Genomic DNA, 19,411 nt, shown 5'->3' on the forward strand with positions numbered 1-19,411 from the left:
ACAAGCTGCTTCAAACAGCCTTAACAGAAGGGGTCATCACTTCCCTGGCTATAGGTTGACTCGTAGAGCCTAATGGCCGAGGTTAAGAATGACATCACATAATACTCTTTGGAGCAGCACAATTGTCTTAGTCTATTTGTAAAAGTGCTCTGTTCAGCCAAGATGTCATGCGGGGGGTGAGAAACATTGTCCAGAATTGCCAGGATTTTCCATCAGGTCCTTTGTTCGACCCCAGCCACCAGCCTGTCCAGTTTGACTCCTATAACAGAGCCAGCCTTTCTAATCAGTTTATTGACCCTGTTGGCATCACCCGTGTTGCACTTCTGACCAAAGGTAGTTGTGAGTGCTTCAGCCTCGCCTTTAGCACTCACATCCTGTTCCTTCCCACTCGGTCACTGAATGTATCGGTTCTCATCTAGAGAAGTTTTGGCGGGTAGATCTGTAACTGCTGAAAAATCATAAGAAATTGGCATTCCTGCTGCACTCCATGAGACTCCTTTCGGCACATACAAAAGTGCGAGTGGGAATAAACCACCCATGCTTTGAGCCTACACTACCATTCAATAAGATTGTGCCTGATCTTCTGCTCGTATCACCATAATCCTTTATTCTTTTAATGTCTGATTCAACACAGCAACTAAGCCTCCAATGCCCTCAGGATAGGAGATTCAAAATATTGACTACTCTTTCAGTCCTAAGTGCCCTAGCCCTTAAGCTGAACCAGTGACTGCTAGTCCTAGATACCTTAGCAAGGCAAGCATCTTTCCTGCACGTAGCCTGGTAAGCGCCTCAATAATTTAAGCCTCTTCATTTTTCTGAACTGCAGAGGATGCAGTACTAGACTACACTATCTCTCATTGTGATGACTGAGCCTAGTGAATCTGTGCATTCTCTCTATAGCACATGCATTTTTTTAAGGCCAGGAAGCCGAAACTATACACAGCATTCCAGGTTCTGTCTCACCAATAGAATTGGAATAAGATGTTCGACTCCTGCATTAAACTTCTCTCTTAATAAAGACTATTTTCCTCTCTTCAACTTGCTTTGTACCAGTATGCTAGCATTCAGAAAGTTGTGCAGAACACATATAGCTTCTACTTTTCTGTTACATTCACAGCCATGGTAGCGTAGCGGTTAGTGCGACACTATTACAGCTCTGGGCATCGGAGTTCGGAGTTCAATTGCAGCACTTTCTGTATGGAGCTTGTCTACTCTCACCACCCCCCCCCCCCCCCCGCCAACCCCATACACATGGGCTTCCTCTGGGTGCTCCAGTTTCCTTCCACATTCCAAAGACACGCTGGACAGGTTAGGGTTAATTAGTCACTGTAAATTGCTCTGTGATTAGACTAATGTTAAATAGGCGTGATGCAGGTTGTTGGGCTGGAAGACCCTGTTCCATGCTGTATCTCTAAATAAAATAAATATACAGTAAATAAAATTATATTCCATCTATGTTCTTGCCCATTCAGTCAACTAGTATACATTCATTTGAAGCCTCTTTACAACCTCTTTGCCCACCTTCTCCCCCCCCCCCCGGTACTCAGTGTCACCTAATTTTGCATTGTTAACAAACTTGGAAGGACAACATTTGTTCTTCTCAGCCAAATCAGGGATGCAGATAATGAAAAGGTAGAGTCCATACACTGATTCCTGTTGTCACAATTTGCCAACCTGAAAAATCCTATTGTTTATTCCCATTGTTTGCTTTCAATCTGATCAAATCTCAATCAATATGCTATCCATAGTTCCTCCATCTAACCTCATAGCATAACCACCTGTGCGGTACTTTGTTGACGGCCTTCTGAAACTCTAAATGCACCTCATCTACTGCTTTCCCTTGTGGTAGTCACATCTTTAAAGAATTCCAAAAGCTTGGTGAGACATGATTTTCCCTTTGATTCCATATTGACTTTGCACTGTCCAATTGTTCACTTTGAAGTGTTTTGTTATCACATCCCTCGCTATCGATTCTAGTATTTCCCTGAATTTATGCTAACAGGTTGGAAGTACCCTGCTTTCTCTCTTGTCACCTGTGAGTGGTGGCATTAATTTGCAACTCCACAGTCCACAGGAGCCATTTCTGAAGAAGTCTGGAAGATGATAACTACATTATCCACCCCCTTAAAGTAGTTGAAATGGCAGGAACAGGGACTTCCTGGGATGTTCTGGAATCCTTTCTTTCAATGACCGGCTCTGATAAATGATAAAATCTAGCCTTCCCAGAACATTGTCAGGGACCACTGGCAATAGCTGCAGAGCACACTCAATAAGAAACTGCCCATTCATATTTACTGTTGAAATAATGCTGTGCTGTATTGTGCTATTTGCACCAAAAAGAGGAAAAGACTTTACAGCCAACTGCCATAAACAGCTTCAATGCAGAATTACCTGTTCAAACTCTCGCCCAAAAGTTGGTGTGCAATAGTTGGATACAAGTTGAGGGACACATTTGAAGTTGTTTATAATCCATCTAAAATGGACATCAAAATAGATTTTTCAATTTGTAATAAATTCTTAGTCATTTCTTCTTTTTGAGCTTGTATAACTAACTGGATCATCTTCCTTTTGAAAAGAATATTTTGAGACTCCCTGTGTTATTATCTTGTGAAGCTTTTTCTGCAATCTTTGGTGATAAAAGTCACAGTGTAGTCTTGGCAGCAGTAAACATGCCGTCGGCTGCTATAGAGCTAGTGTACAGGTAGAATATTAATTTCTTTCTATATCATCTCAAACAATATCACATACAATCTGTGTTTCAATATTATTCATAAAAGCATTCCATATCAATTTCTTGCCCAGTATGCCTTATTGCATAATCTAGTCTCCTGGTGTTGTAGAGCAGCTTACCTCTGTATCCAGATTTTCATTGTGAAAGACATGAATTTTGAGCTCTCTTCAAGCCCTGCAGGCTTACCAAAGCAATTTAGAACCAATTTTGAGATGCTGTAGGAAATGTTACAACTATTTTATAAACACCTTAGCCCCTCAAAACACAATGTGATAGTGACCAGAAAATCTGTTTTGACACTTGGATAAATATTGGCCAGTAGAACTCGATTATTTGAAACATTATTGTAGGATCTTTTATGTGGACTTCATATCTATGCTTTTTCTGATCTCTATAACTTGTACCATAGATAAATCGCCAGTGGTTAATTTGGTAGAATGTTCTTCAGTTATTCTAATTATTTATTTAGAGCCATGAATTTAAATCACATTATGACTACTAAGAAATTCAAGAAGAAAGATTACAAATGTTTTTTGCAAAAATTGGTCCTTCCTTTCCAGTCCTGAAGAAGGGTCTCTGCTGTCAAAATGTCGACTGTTTATTCCTGTCCATAGATGCTGTCTGACCTGCTGAGTTCCTCCAGCATTTTGTGCACATGGCCGTAAAGCTACTGAATTGTTCTAAAATTCCTCTTACTTCAGGAAGTTGCTCTGCCATCCTCACCAGCTCCTGTGAATCCTTGGCCAAGGACTGTCCTAAGATGGAGAAGATACTTACAGGACAGCACTGAGAGTCTTGGGTAGTGCACAAAAGCCTGGGTTTAAAGTGAAAGGAGCACATCACCTTCTAAACTTGCCCACCCACTTAATCAATTACCTTCTGCTTGATCAGCAGAAGGGTCTCTGGATTCATATTAGCTTCAACAGCCGCCTCCAGAATCCACAGATCTACAGAAGAATATGAATCAGGTTTATTATCACTGGCATGTGAGGGAAATTTGTTAACTTAGCAGCAGCAATACAGTACATGATAACATAGAAGAAAATAAGTAATTACAGTAAGTATATGTATATTAGTTACATTAAAATAGTTCAAAACAGAAATAATGCAGTATATATATCTTAGAAAGTGAGGTAATGTTCCTGAGTTCAATGACCATTTAAGAATTGAATGCCAGAGGGGGAAAAAGCTGTTCCTGAATTGCTAACTGGCTTCTGTACCTCCTTCCTGATGGTAACAATGAGAAGAGGGCATGTCCTGGGTGATGGGCGTCCTTGATAATGGACGCCGCCTTTCTGAGACACCACTCCTTGATGTCTTGGAAAGTCATCTGCGATCTCCAGGGACTGCTTAAGAGGAAGATGATACCATTAGTAAGCACTGGGAGGATTTCAAGGGATTAAGGCCCTTCTTTGCATGTATAAGATCGGCTAAAGTGCATTTCAGATGTTGATATTGTATATCATTTTGCACTCATCCAAATTTGGGTAGCATTCTTGCTGTTATAAGTCCACCATTTGAAGCAGCAAGATATTTAACACCCAGAAAACATGTGCAGTGCGGTCTGCCATCTAAGCTAATATAATGTAAATTCTAAAACTTGAACTCCACTTTCATCCATCGCTTTCAATACCTTTTTTGTGATGGGGTTCAGATCACTGATGATTCTGTGTGATTGTTATAAGATTTTCAAGGGCTTTAGAACAAAGCTGGGGTTGTTTTATATGGAACAGAGAGAACTAAAGGAGATTTAGCTAAGGTATGTAAGATTATGAACAGCCTGGATATGGGAAATAAGAATTACTCATTTTTCCCCTCTTTGCAGAGTTCAAAAAGAGATTTCAGTTGATCAAGATTAACTGAAGGGTAAAATTATCTAGAGTGTGATGTGGATAATTTCCTGCCTGAAATTGAGCATTTCATGAATATTTAGTAACAAGTCTGTAGGGCAGTAATATTTACCTTAATCATTCACATTGGACACTTGCCTCCTTTGGAAAATAAATCTGTGACTCTCCTGTTCTTTAATGCTTTTTAATCTTCAGTGCGACAGCTTGTCCCACAGTTTGTCAATGAGTAAAATCTGTCCTTTCACGGTCAGATTACACTTCGGAGATCCCTGTTTCATATTGCATACAGTGCATCAGCAACTAATGTAGTCTCCAAGAAAACACACATTCTCTTCAATTAATTTTAGAAATGCTTGATATTATTTGTCATAGCATTTCCCAATTCCACTCTGGCAATGTATTGTTATACCTTTAATTCAAAATATAAAATATGGAAGTCTAAGGTGACTTCTGCAGATGCATTGTTTAGGACAGAATCATTGCCAGACTTATTAAATACACTTTAAAATGCCAAGCTTCAAATCTTTAGAATTGCTGAAGGTTTGTTAAGAATGGTGTGAGTTGGTAACAACACATGAATATCAGCTGACCATTTTTAAACAGTCAACTAGTATTACCTACTACCTACCTATTACCTACTACCTACATCGTGCCTATAATCTGGTTTCCAGACTGGAATGAAGTAGGCATTTTTTTTTTAACACATACATGCACTTAAGATAATCTCTAATTGCCAAAGCTTTCTCAGTTTTAACCAGGTAGTTCAAATATTGGATTCTCTTGGAAGGATATCTACAAGCTGATACGATAGGGTCTTTTAAGAGACTTTTGGATAGGTACATGGAACTTAGAAAAATAGAGGGCTATGGGTAATCCTAATAATCGGCACAACTTAGTGGGCCGAAGGGCCTGTATTGTGCTTTAGGTTGTCTATGTTTCTAAGTGTAGATTGAATGTGTACCTTCAAAATTCAGCAAAGCAATTCCAAAATCAACTGATAAGATCAAGGTACATATCTACTCATGAATGGCAATGCTCTATGAAGACAATAAGAGGAAGAAATCTCGACAGTACTTTCACTTTCATCAATGATAGGGCCCAGCCTGGAAACACTGAAAGCAGCAAATGTTCCTACCTATAGAAATTTGACTGCATATTGTGTTTGCTGTATGACAGTATCTCCACTTTAACACTACGCATTCGCACTTTCAAACGGGTCTTGTCTCTGCCTAAGCTATTCAAACACAGTTGCATCCTGGCATGTACTTGGCAATTTGGAAAATTGCCTAAGTATGTGATCTTCAAAACTGCGGTGTGTGTCCAGTCTGACCCAGTAACTTTGTTCTCAATGCTGAAGTCAAAAAGACCACTTTACAAAAATCAGATGTCTGGACACAGTGTTCCCACTGAAATTCTAATTATCTGCAGTGAAGAGCTTTGGTCAGAAGTCCACATATGTGAAGAGGAGGATATATCAGGTGGCCTCAAAAAATTCCTTATCACATCTCCACAAAGTAGACATATGCCACAGTGGTAACTATGGAGGTCACAATGTTGTCATCCAGTTGCACTTGCAGCCACTATGAAGAAGTGTTTTGAGAGGTTCGTAATGAAATGTATCTTCTGGCTGAATATGGATCTTCTCCAATTTGCCTATTTTCCCAATAGGAAAACAGAATATGCAATTTCATTGGCTCTTCACTCAACCTTGGAAGATACATACATCAGGAAGTGCTTCATTGACTACAGCTCAGCATTCAGTACTATCATCCCCTCAAAACTAAACAATAAGCTTCAAGACCTAGGCCTCAATACCTCCTTGTGCAACTGGATCCTTTATTTCCTTGTTTGCAGACCAGAGTCAGTTCAGATCTCCATCAGAATAGGTGCTCTGCAAGGCTGTGTGCTTAGCCCCCTGCTCTACTCGCTTAATACTTACGGCTGTGAGGCTAAGCACAGCTCCAATTCCATTTTTAAGTTTGCTGCTGATACCATTATATAGGCCAAATCAAAGCAGGTGACAAATCAGCGCATAGAAGGGAAATTGAAAATCTGGCTGACTGGTGCCACAACAACTTCTCACTCAATGTTAGCAAGACCAAGGAGCTAATTATTGACTTCAGGAGGAGAAAACCAGAGGTTCATGATCCAGTTCTCATTGGGGGATCAAAGTTGGAGAGGGTCAGCAATGTTAAATTCCTCACTGTTATCATTTCATAGGAACTATCTGGGGTCTAGCAACAAAGTGCCATTATGAAGAAAGTATGACAGAATCTCCGTTTTCTTAGAAGTTTGTGAAGATTTGACATGTTATTTAAAACTTCATAGTCTCCTCAGCAGACTATGTGACATTCAAGTCTAGTGATCTAGGACTAAACAAGAAGGCCAGGTATGACTTTCAGAAGGCTATCTCAAGAGAAAAGAATGATTCCAAATGAGCTTACAAAAGCAAAACATAACATCATGAATGGCAGTGATGCTTCATTCACAAATGAACTCAACGCTTTGTGTGCTTGCTTTGAAAGGGAGAATAAAGCTACAGCTATGAGGATTCTGACAACACCCGGTGACCCTGTGATATTTGTCGCAGAGACTCACGTCAGTTCATCTTTCAAGAGGGAGAATCCGCACAAGGCGACAGGCCCCATGGGGTTTCTGATAGGGCTCTGTAAACCTGTGCCTACCACTGGCAGTTGTGATCAAAGACAGTCAAAGTTCTTACCTACTTCATAAGGGCAACAATTATACCAGTGCCCAAGAAGAGCAGGGTGAGCTGCCTTAACAATTGTTGTCTAGTAGCACTCATATGTATGGTGATGAAGTGCTTTGAGAGGTTGCCTATGGTTAGAATCAATTCCTGTCTCTGCAAGGACTTGGTCTCACTACAGTTTGCTGACAATGGATGTATAGCAAATGCAATCCTCATTGGCTTTTCATGAAGCCTTGTATCACCTGGACAATTCTAATACCTGGTCAGGCTGCTGTTTATTGGTAACAGGGCAGCGTTGAATACAATTCCTACAGGTCTTAACAAAATGTTCCAAAACCTGGGCCTCTGTACCTCCTGCTGCAACTGGATCCTTGACTTCCTCACTGGAAGACCACAATCTGTGTGGATCCATAATAACATCAGCACACTGATCAACACTAGCACACCTCAAATGCTAGCTATAAATCTGATGACATAACTATTGGCAGAATTTCAGGTGGTGACATGACTGTACAGGAGCGAGAAATAGGAGTGAGATCATTACTCCCCAATGCCATTCGGCTTTACAATTCAACCGCCAGGGGTAAGATATGTTAAAGTGCCGGGGTTAGGACTGAGCTTAAGTTACCATTCAATGTATTTTAGTAAACTATTTAAGAACTTTTTAAAAGCTATTTATTAATGCTTTTTGAGAGGGTGATTTTAGATGCATATCATATTTACACTGAGTTAAGTATTGTATGTAATTAGTTCTGCTACAATAAGTGTATGGGACATTGGAAAAAATGTTGAATTTCCCCATGGGGATGAATAAAGTATCTATCTATCTATATCAGATAGTCGAGTGGTGTCACAGCAACAAACTTGCAGTCATTATCAGTAAGACCAAATTATTGATTGTAAACTTCAGAAAGTTCCTGGTTGTCAACATCTCCGAGGATCTATCCTAGGCCCAAAATATTGATGTAGTTACAAAAAGGCAAGACAGCAGCTATGTCCCATTGGAAGTTTGAGAGGATTTGGTATGTCACCAAAGACACTCCATAAATTTCTACAGATGTACCATGGTGAGCATTCTAACTGGCTGCATCACCGTATGGTATGTGGGGGTCACTGCACAGTATCAATATAAGCTGTAGAAAGTTGTAAACTCAGCCTCCCCACCATCCAGGACATCTTCAAAGAGTGATGCCCTAGAAAGGCAGCATCCATCATTAAGGACCCCCATCATCCAGGACATGCCCACTTTTCATCGTTGCCATTAGGGAGGAGGTACAAGAACCTGAAGGCACACATTTAAAGATTCAGGAACAGCTTAATGCCCTCTGTCGTCAGATTACTGGATGTACATTAAACCCATGAATGCTAACTTTTTGTTTTGGCATTGTTAGATAGATAGATAGATACTTTATTCATCCCCATGGGGAAATTCAACATTTTTTCCAATGTCCCATACACTTGTTGTAGCAAAACTAATTACCGTAGATTCCGGATTTTAAGCCGCTACTTTTTTCCCACATTTTGAACAGCTTTGAACTCTGCGGCCTTTAATACGGAGTGGCTAATGCATTATTTTTTTTCATGCCGCCAAAAACATTTTGCCTCGTAACAGTAGACCAATAAAATTGATGAGTAGTTCACAGAGGTCCAATGAAATTGTACGATAAATCAAGCGCACTTTCACAATTAAATTATTGTAAATCAGTCATTTGTACTCACCCTCATCAACATGGAAAACACTCGAAGAAAAGCATTGTGCTGCCTTTATGGCAGTTATTTAGTTTATAATATTTTCGCTTAGTAATTCATTTGTTAGTTAAAGTTAGAACTGTTTTAACTATATTTGTTTTCTGTACTACATCGCGGGATGCTATGACGTCACACCCGGTTTCGCCGCGTCTTGTGGGATACCGGTTTGCGATAAACGGGAAGGAGGGGGGCGAGCGGCGGAGCGAAAACGCTGCTTTTAAGTTAAAGGCGATCAATAACTTTTCCTGGTAGGCTGCAGTATATATATTTTTTACCAGTCGTTAGGAGATATTGGAGTGTTGTTCAGTAAAGAAGTATATGCAACGTATATTTAAAAGTAGCCGCGTTACAGGCACGGTTCGAAAAAAAGCATTTGCAATATGTATTTGTTTATGTTACCATATGGATTTAATTAAAAGTTAAAAAATCCTCACGTGTAATATCTTTCTGTGTAAATATCTCATATTACAACGTGGGACACCTGCGGCCGAAAATCCGGTGCGGCCTGGACAAGTAAAAAATTGATTTTATTTCTAAAATTAGAGCCAGCAGCTTTTAATCAGGTGCGCTCTGTAGTCCGGAATCTACGGTACATTAACTCAGTAAAAATATGATATGCATCTAAATCACTCTCTCAAAAAGCATTAATAATAGCTTTAAAAAGTTCTTAAGTAGTTTACTTAAATACATTAAATACAATCAACCCCGGCACTTTAACATATCTTACTCCTGGCGGTTGAATTGTAAAGCCTAATAGCATTGGGGAGTATTGACCTCTTCATCCTGTCTGAGGAGCATTGCACACATGCTCATTATTTTAAACCTGATTGTGATTCTGATTTTGAAAACTTTGACAATTTTTAAATAAATATATGGTGGTGAGTATATTGACTGGTTGCATCATGACCTCGTATGAAAACACCAATGCCCTTGAATGGAAAATCTTACAAAAAGGAGTGGATGTGGCCCAGTCTCTCATGGATGATGAAGTCCTTCCCACCATTGATGACGTCTACACGGAGTGCTGTCACAGGAAAGCAGAATCCATCATCAAGGACACGCACCATCCAAGCTGTGCTCTCTTCTCACTGCTGCCATCAGGAAAAAGGTGCAGGAGCTTCAGAACCCACATTACCAGGTTCAGGACTACCGTAGATGTCGGATTATAAGCCGCTACTTTTTTCCCACATTTTGAACTGCTTTGAACACTGCGGCCTTTACTACGGTGCGACTAATGCATGATTTTTTTTCATGCCGCCAAAATCATTTTGCCTCGTAACAGTAGACCAATAAAATTGATGAGTAGTTCACAGAGGTCCAATGAAATTGTACGATAAATCAAGGGCACTTTCACAATTAAATTATTGTAAATCAGTCATTTGTACTCACCCTCATCAACATGGAAAACACTCGAAGAAAAGCATTGTGCTGCCTTTATGGCAGTTATTTAGTTTATAATATTTTCGCTTAGTAATTCATCTGTTAGTATTTTCTAGTTAAATTTAGAAGTACTACATCCCGGGATACTATGACGTCACATCCGGTTTCGCCGCGTCTTGTGGGAAATACCGGTTTGCGATAAACGGGAAGGTGGGGGCATTAGACCCGAGCGAGAACGCTGCTTTTAAGTTAAAGGCGATCAATAACTTTTCCTGGTAGGCTGCAGTATATATTTTTTTACCAGTCGTTAGGAGATATTGGAATGTATACGCAACGTAATTTGTGTGTTACCGATACGTATGTATATTTAAAAGTAGCCGTGTTACAGGCACGGTTCGAAAAAAAGCATTTGCAATATGTATTTGTTTATGTTACCATATGGATTTAATTAAAAGTTAAAAAATCCTCACGTGTAATATCTTTCTGTGTAAATATCTCATATTACAACGTGGGACACCTGCGGCCTAAAATCCGGTGCGGCTTGTACAAGTACAAAATTGATTTTCTTTCTAAAATTAGAGCCAGCGGCTTTTAATCAGGTGCGCTCTGTAGTGCGAAATCTATGGTAGTTATTTCCCCTCAAGCATCAGGCTCTTGAACCAGAGAGGATAACTTTGCTTAACTTCACTTGCTCCATCACTGAACTGTTCCCAAAACCTATGGGCTCACTTTCAAGGACTCTTCATCACATTTTCTTGATTATTTATTCCTTATTTATTATTTCTTTTTGTATTTGCACAGTTTGTTGCTTCATGCACTTTAGTTGCTTGTTCATCTTGTTGGGTGTGGCCTTTTCATTGATTCTATTCTGTTTCATTAATTCTATTTGGTTTCTTGTATTTACTGTGAGTGCCTGCAAGAAAATGAATCTTGATGTTGTATATGATGACATATGTACTTTTTGATTACAAATTTACTTTGAACTCTTATCCATCACAGGGTAGGTCTTCACCGGCTTTTCCACAACTGCCTCCTCTCAGTAAATGTTCATGGCTCAGACTTAGTTGTTTATTAGGTTTGTTGGGATGGTTTTGTGAACAAAGAGAGGACATGGGGGTCAGATTAGGGTTTAGGTGCAGGGATATGGAGGAAATTAGAGGTCAGGCATAAGTTTTGGCCTCTTCTCCACTTTCCATGTTCAAAGGCCAGCAAAGGATGTCCGTGGACAGATGTTGGGCCAGCAAGTACAGTGAACAAAGACCAGCAAGGCCAAGGGCATGCGCCCAGGTCCTAGGATTGGAGGTCCATCTGGGCAGGTGGCACATGAGCTGGTGACTCCCTAGTTCAGCGAGTCGGTGAGTCCAGACTCCAAGGCCTGGAAATCAGGATCCCGTCATTGGCAAATCTGGAGTTTGAAGTTCAGGGTCCACTCTTCAGCAAGTCTTGGGTCAATACTGAAGATCAGAGTCCAAAGTTTGCAGACTGAAGTCATGAGTTTGCAAGCCGAGGCCCTGAGTCTGCAAGTCCACTAGGGAAGTTGAAAGTGCCTGATGTCTGCGTGTCCTGAGGTTAGAGAACTGTCTGTGTGTTTGTTCTGTTGTTGTGGCTTATGTTGTTCTGCTAAACATTGCGGGCATACATTGTTGGCACCAGAATGTGTGGCAACACTTCTGGGCCGCACCTGGCACAGCCTTGGGTTTTGTTGGTTGTTAATACCAACGATTCATTTCAATATGCAGTCTGATAAATGAATCTGAATCTGAGAGTAGCATCATGCAGTACACGTGGACTTTTGTTCACCTCATGATAGCCTTTGAATCAATTAATCAATCTTATGACAATGGAGCATTCTCTTTGAATCTGCCTGTCTGTCAATCAAGTCAAGTCATTTCAACCATAACTGCTGGTACAGTAAACACGAGACAACGTTTTTCAAGGACCATGCTGCTACATGAAACAATACAAAAACTACACTAAGCTGCGTAAAATAACACAAAAAAACTACACTAGACTACAGACCTACCCAGGACAGCATAAAGTGCACAAAACAGTGCAGGCATTACAATAAATAATAAACAAGACAATAGGCACAGTAGAGGGCAGTAAGTTGGTGTCAGTCCAGACTCTGGGTATTGAGGGGTCTGATAGCTTGGGGGACGAAACTGTTACAGTCTGGTCGTGAGAGCCCGAATGCTTTGGTGCCTTTTCCCAGATGGCAGGAGGGAGAAGAGTTTGTATGAGGGGTGTGTGGAGTCCTTCATAATACTGTTTTGCGGATGTAGCGTATGGTGTAAATGTCTGTAATGGCAGGAAGAGAGACCCCGATGATCTTCTCAACTGACCTCACTATCCGCTGCAGGGTCTTGTGATCCAAGATGGTGCAATTTCCGAACCAGGCAGTGATGCAGCTGCTCAAGATGCTCTCAATACAACCTCTGTAGAATGTGGTGAGGATGGGGGGGGTGGGAGATGGACTTCCCTCAGTCTTCGCAGAAAGTAGAGGTGCTGCTGGGCTTTCTTTGCTATGGAGCTGGTGTTGAGGGACCAGGTGAGATTCTCCGCCAGGAGAACACCAAGAAATTTGGTGCTCTTAACGATCTCTACCGAGGAGCCGTCGATGTTCAGTGGAGAGTGGCCGCTCCGTGACTCCATCTTGTGCTTGTTCTACAATACCTGTAATGTGGAAATTTCAAACATGACTACTGCGAGTCCACTAGAGGGTGGAATAGGGTTGCAGCTATTTGTAAATGTAGGCCTCATCACCACCTTTAACAGGGCAATTAAGATGGGCAATGTATGCCATGAAGACCCATTTCAAAGATTCAAATTCATAGTACATCTATTATCAAAGTATGTGTACAATATACAATCCTGAGATTGATTTTCCCCACATACAGCCATGGAACCCAGTCAAACAAAAACATCAGAAACCCCTCATGCGCACTAGAAAAATGCACATGAACAGGTACCAATTTTAGCCAACGTTTTGATGACAAATTCTGCCACCTTAATCAGGGATGAAGCCTAGGCAGGTCTAGTTAAGTGGTATATATACACTGTCGTTTGTCCATCCTGATTGGTTAGTCATCATCCAATCAGGTTTCTACTGTCTCACCTTGTTTACAATCAAATTCCAGTTCTTTCCTAGAGCAAAACCTTCATCTTTGTTGAAATTCCTTTTCTCTAGTTCCAATGACTCCCTTCACCAGATGGCCCAAAACCCATTGGTGTGACACCCATTGTGCTGTAGAAGTCAATCCTATGGCCACTGCAAATGTAATGATCTGCTACTGCCTTTTTCTCTGGGTAACCCAAATGGATACACCTCCTGTGCTCCTTGATGCGGGTTTCCGGCGTGCATCGTGTCTGGAATCCTTTAAAAGCCAGTCGTCCTGAGTCCCAGGTCATCTCTGACCTGCATAAGCTGTGATTTGAGCTTCCTTACAAGTTTGTGGATGGTATTAATCCAGTATATCTTCAGAATCCTGGCAATCCTTCTGGAAACCGTGGAAATGTAGGGAAGACATGCAGTGGCGACGGATTCCTCCTCGTTGGGTTTCCTGGTTTTTCTGTCAGCCCTTTCAATTTCCTTCACCTTGTAGCCATTATGTTAGAATATGAAACACAAAATTGTAATTTCTGTGAATGAATACATAAAGAAGCCTGCAAGTTCAATCAGGACTGAAGGGTGTTCAAAAACAGGTTGGTTAGGATTTCCTACCAAAAACTTCATGTCATTTCTACTAAATTTTAATAATTACCACAGGTTATGTTACTTTTTTGTCCTTGCCTAATTGCCTGTAGGCTGGGCATTGCTCTGTCTTGCACAATAGAATTCCATTGCAGTAAACAGATTGGACTGTGTGTGTGTGTGTGTATACTCACTGCATTGTGTTAACAAGTTTCCTCATGGGTCAGTTCCTTTTTTTTGGCCATGGAGGAAGTTTAATAAAGGGTTCACAGAGAGGAGACTGCTTTCGATGCTGTGTTGAGATGTATTCTCAACTCTACATTTTTTTGCCATACCAAGAAGAGATGCATCTGGATAGGATACTTTCTCTGGTGTGTCACTAAAAATTAGTGAAGGTCAAAAGGGACATGCCAGAACATTTTTTTTCACCTCCTGAGGAAGTCAATCTGAGGCTCCCATCTGCTTTAAGACCATAAAACGTAGGAGCAAAATTAGGTTATTCAGCCCATTGAGTCTGCGCCACTATTCCATCATAACTGATTTATTATTTCTCTCAACCCCATTCTCCTGTCTTCTCCCCGTAGCCTTTGACTCCCTTACTAATCAAGAACCTATCAACTCCCACTTTAAATATATTCAATGATAAACAAGTTCCACAGACTCACCACCCACTGGCTGAAGAAATTCCTCTATCTCTGTTCCAAATGGAGATCCTACTATTCTGAGGCTGTGCCCTCTGGTCCTAGACTCCCCCGCTATAGAAACATCCTCTCAACATGCACTCAATCTAAGCTTTTCAATAATCAATATGTTTCAATGAGATACCACCTCCCCCCACCCCAATTCTTCTAAACTCTAACAAGTACAGTCCCTGAGCCATCGTACATTTTCTTTGCTGTGGCATCAAACGTGGTTGAATCAGGACAGATTGTTGGCGACGTTCACTCTTAGAAATTTAAGCCCTCAACCATTTTATCTCAATACAATTTATACAAACAAGAACAGGCACCCTCCTTTCTTAAGTCAATTACCAACTCTTGTTTTGATGACACTGAGGGAAGGATTGTCACAACGCTATGTGACAAGGATCTATATCTCCTTCCTATACTCCAGCTCATTGTTATTTGAGATGCAGCCCACGACAGGTGGCATCATCTGCCAACCTGAAGATGGAGTTAGAGCAGGATCTGGCCAGGCAGTCCTGAGTGTATAGGGAGTAGAGCAAGAGTCTGAGGGCACAGCATCGTTTGGCACCAGTGTTGAGAATAATCATATCATAGCTGTTGCTGCTTTTCTTTACTGATTGTGATCTGTTGGTCAGTAATTAAGGATCCAGTTGCAAAGGGAGTTGTTGAGTCCTAGTTCCAGGAGTTTGGAAATTAATTTCCTTGGATTTATAATACTGAAGGCAGAGCTGTAGGCAATAAACAATAATCTCTAAAATGCTCCAAAGATGGGTGTCGGATCAGTGAGATGGTGTCCACCCTAGATCAGTTTTGGCAGTAGGCACATTAAAGTAGGCTGGGGTTGTCTGGGAGACTGGAGTTGGAATGCGTGCCATGACCAGCCTCTCAAAGCACTTCATGATGGCAGATGTCAGAGCCATTGTGTGTTAGTCATTAAGACATGTTATCTTTGGTACTGGTTTGATTGTGGTTTTAAGAAAAAAATCTTCACTGTACCTCTATACTCATGAAAATCAAATTAATTTACCAATTTGGGTCCCGATGAACTTTCTCGGCTGTGGCATCTATGTGGCTGGAACAGGCTGTTGGTGATGTTCACTTCTAGGAGCCTGAAGCTCTGGGGATATAGACTCTGTAGAGGATATTGACATTGGTTTGCCTACCTTGTCAATGGATCCATCATTAAGGACCCACATCACCCAGGATATGCCCTCTTCTCATTGCTGCCATCAGGAAGGAGGTACAGGAGCCTGAAAACACTAATTAACAGAAAAAGACTCTGTCATGTTAATTTGAAAACCGATCTCTCCACATTCAGTGACTTAGAAATTTTCTTATCCATCTCCTGACTTGTGCTTTTCAATAACCATTTTGTAGAGTGGCTTGGAGTGTTCTTTTGTCTTCAAGGTGTAGTTTTTGCCAGGATACTGACTCACCAACAGTTGGACCTTTCCATACAAATGTATTTTACTGCAATCAATTGAAACACCTTGACTGCACACAGGTCTCCAAAAACCGATCTCCATTTAATTATGTGACTTCCAAAAACAGTGATGATTTAGTCATATAAAAGGAGGCGAATGTTTAAACAATCATTTACTTTGTGTTTTTATATTTGTAATTAATTTAGATCACTTTTGCAGAGAGCTGTCTGTTTTCACTTAGACACGAAAGAGCTTTTCTGTTGATGTGTCAAAAAAGCCAAATTAAATCAATAGATTTCAAAAGGTACATTTAATGTCAGAAATGTATACAATATACACCTTGAAATTCTTTTTCTTCGCAAACATCTACGAAAACAGGAGTACCCCAAAGAATGAATGACAGTTAAATGTTAGAACCCCAAAGCTCCCCCCCCCCCAGCACAAGTAGTAGCAAGGCAATGATTTCCCCCCTCCACCCCCAGCAGCAAAGGGGAGGGTGAATACTTTTTATCAGCATTGTATGTAGCTAAGTCTGACACTTATTCTCCCACTGCTTTGGTAATGGTTGGGTTGTGATGTTCTCTGATCCTCAAATGTCTCCTCATATGGTGACAAAACGTTTGCAAATGGTTGCCAAGATCAGAAAACAGCTAAACCCCACAATCAGCCACTCCAGGTACACATTTTACAAGTTATTTCCTTTGGTAACGTTTAATGTTTTGGCAACATGCTGTTCCATTTGCAGTTATAATTCTAGGAACCTTTGTGACTGGTGCCTTGGACAATGTGGTATAATCAAAGTCATGAGGGTGTCAGATTATCGGAGATTTTACTGTATTCATAACTTGGCATTCAACTCTGAAACTCAGTTCCATTGTCCTTGTGTTAAATGGAAAGACTTAATGAAATCCTTAGGACTTTCATCCCTCTTCATCAGGATCTCCAAACAGTTTGTCTTGGCAGATCATGGGGCAGCATGGTAGTGTACAACGTTTTACGCTAACAGCAACAAGGAGTAATTCCCACTGCTTCCTTTAAGGAGTTTATATGTTCTCCCTGTGACTACAAGGGATTTCTCCAGTTTCTTTCCACAGTCCAAAAACCTACTGGTTGGTAGGTTAATTGTTTCTGTAAGTTTTCCCATGATTAGGCTAGGATTAAATCTGTGGGGGGTGGGAAGAGGGGAATTGCTGGATAGTGTGGGTCAAAGGGCCAGAAGGGCCTATTCCACGCTGTATCTCAATTTTTTTAAAAAAAGGAAATTATCGCTGAACGTTAGCATACTGTTTACAGTATGTACAGGTTAAATCAGTACTTTCTCATCACATGTTAGTGCTTCCATTTGGTTATATCTTCAGTATTGCTAAGAGATGGACTTAAGCTTCTGGACTGAAAAATTCAGAAAGAAAACTAGCTGATAAGCAAATAGAAATGGCTCTGAAATCAATTAGCATAGGTTCAAATGCCAAGAGTACTCTCCGGTCCTGTTCACCCTGTACACATCAGACTTCCAATATAACTCGGAGTCCTGCCATGTGCAGAAGTTCGCTGATGACACGGCCATAGTGGGGTGTGTCAGGAATGGACAGGAGGAGGAGTATAGGAAACTGATACAGGACTTTGTGATATGGTGCAACTCAAACTACCTGCGTCTCAATATCACCAAGACCAAGGAGATGGTGGTGGACTTTAGGAGATCTAGGCCTCATATGGAGCCAGTGATCATTAATGGAGAATGTGTGGAGCAGGTTAAGACCTACAAGTATCTGGGAGTACAGTTAGACGAGAAGCTAGACTGGACTGCCAACACAGATGCCTTGTGCAGGAAGGCACAGAGTCGAATGTACTTCCTAAGAAGGTTGGCGTCATTCAATGTCTGTAGTGAGATGCTGAAGATGTTCTATAGGTCAGTTGTGGAGAGCGCCCTCTTCTTTGTGGTGGCGTGTTGGGGAGGAAGCATTAAGAAGAGGGACGCCTCACGTCTTAATAAGCTGGTAAGGAAGGCGGGCTCTGTCGTGGGCAAAGTACTGGAGAGTTTAACATCGGTAGCTGAGCGAAGGGCGCTGAGTAGGCTACGGTCAATTATGGATAACTCTGAACATCCTCTACATAGCACCATCCAGAGACAGAGAAGCAGTTTCAGCGACAGGTTACTATCGATGCAATGCTCCTCAGACAGGATGAAGAGGTCAATACTCCCCAATGCCATTAGGCTTTACAATTCTACTGCCAGGACTTAAGAACTTTTTAAAGCTATTATTAATGCTTTTTGAGATGGTGATTTAGATGCATATCATATTTTTTTTTTTACTGAGTTAAGTATTGTATGTAATTAGTTTTGCTACAACAAGTGTATGGGACATTGGAAAAAAGTTGAATTTCCCCATGGGGATGAATAAAGTATCTATCTATCTATCTATCTATCTATCAAGTGGGGCAGAGTGTAAGGTTACAACACCATTGTTCATATTAGTTTTTAGAAAATTCTGATTACTCACTTTTGTTATCTGTTTCCCTTTTTAGCCAGGAAGAGATGGCAACAAGCAACTGCCAAATATAGCTGATAATGGACCTATTTTGAATAACAGATTTCAGCCAGTTGTTCCTTGGCCTCAAGTTGAAGGAGTGGAAGTGGACCTAGAATCTATCCGATTGAAAAATAAAAATGCACGACAACAGCGTGCTGCTGACAATAACCAACAGAATGCAATACAGCAACAGTATGTTACATTCAAACCACAGAAGTTTGCTTACCCCGATCCAGTGTTGAGAAATGGTGTCCTGGGAAACTTTGAGGCCAAACAGCCAGAACCGCCAGGTATAATCAATGGCCCTGGAGAAGAAGCAAAGCCCCTAGTGTTGGGTCCTGAATATAAAGATGCTGTGCAGGCATCTATCAAGGAGTTCGGTTTCAACATGGTGGCCAGTGATCAGATATCGCTGGATCGAACGATCAATGATCTGAGACATGAAGAGTAAGTGTGAAATGGATGTAAAATTGCATTATTCAGCTAATACATTGAATTGTAGGTCTTTCTACTACAATCACATTCCTGTTGCATTTTTCTTTCACCCCAAGATTTCTTCTTGCATTTCATATTTCTTACTGTTGATTATTCTCTCTCCTCAAATACTGCCCTTTCCCTTCAAATTTGCCATTTTAACCCTGTCTTTTTTTTAAAAAAATCAA

The 19,411-nt window shown here is 40.8% G+C and overlaps 1 protein-coding gene across 2 annotated transcripts in view; it reads left to right on the top strand.

Moving 5' to 3' along the window:
• The window catches only part of galnt7 (UDP-N-acetyl-alpha-D-galactosamine: polypeptide N-acetylgalactosaminyltransferase 7), a 126,191-nt gene that overhangs the window by 28,312 nt on the left and 78,468 nt on the right, over positions 1–19,411 (top strand). For both annotated transcript variants that reach the window (XM_073048003.1, XM_073048002.1), the window contains exon 2: positions 18,745–19,196. In XM_073048003.1, the coding sequence (XP_072904104.1) occupies positions 18,745–19,196 (452 nt within the window). The remainder of the gene's footprint in view (positions 1–18,744; positions 19,197–19,411) is intronic.

The sequence above is a fragment of the Hemitrygon akajei genome, chromosome 6 (assembly GCF_048418815.1).
Source record: "Hemitrygon akajei chromosome 6, sHemAka1.3, whole genome shotgun sequence".
Classification (NCBI taxonomy): Eukaryota; Metazoa; Chordata; class Chondrichthyes; order Myliobatiformes; family Dasyatidae; genus Hemitrygon; species Hemitrygon akajei.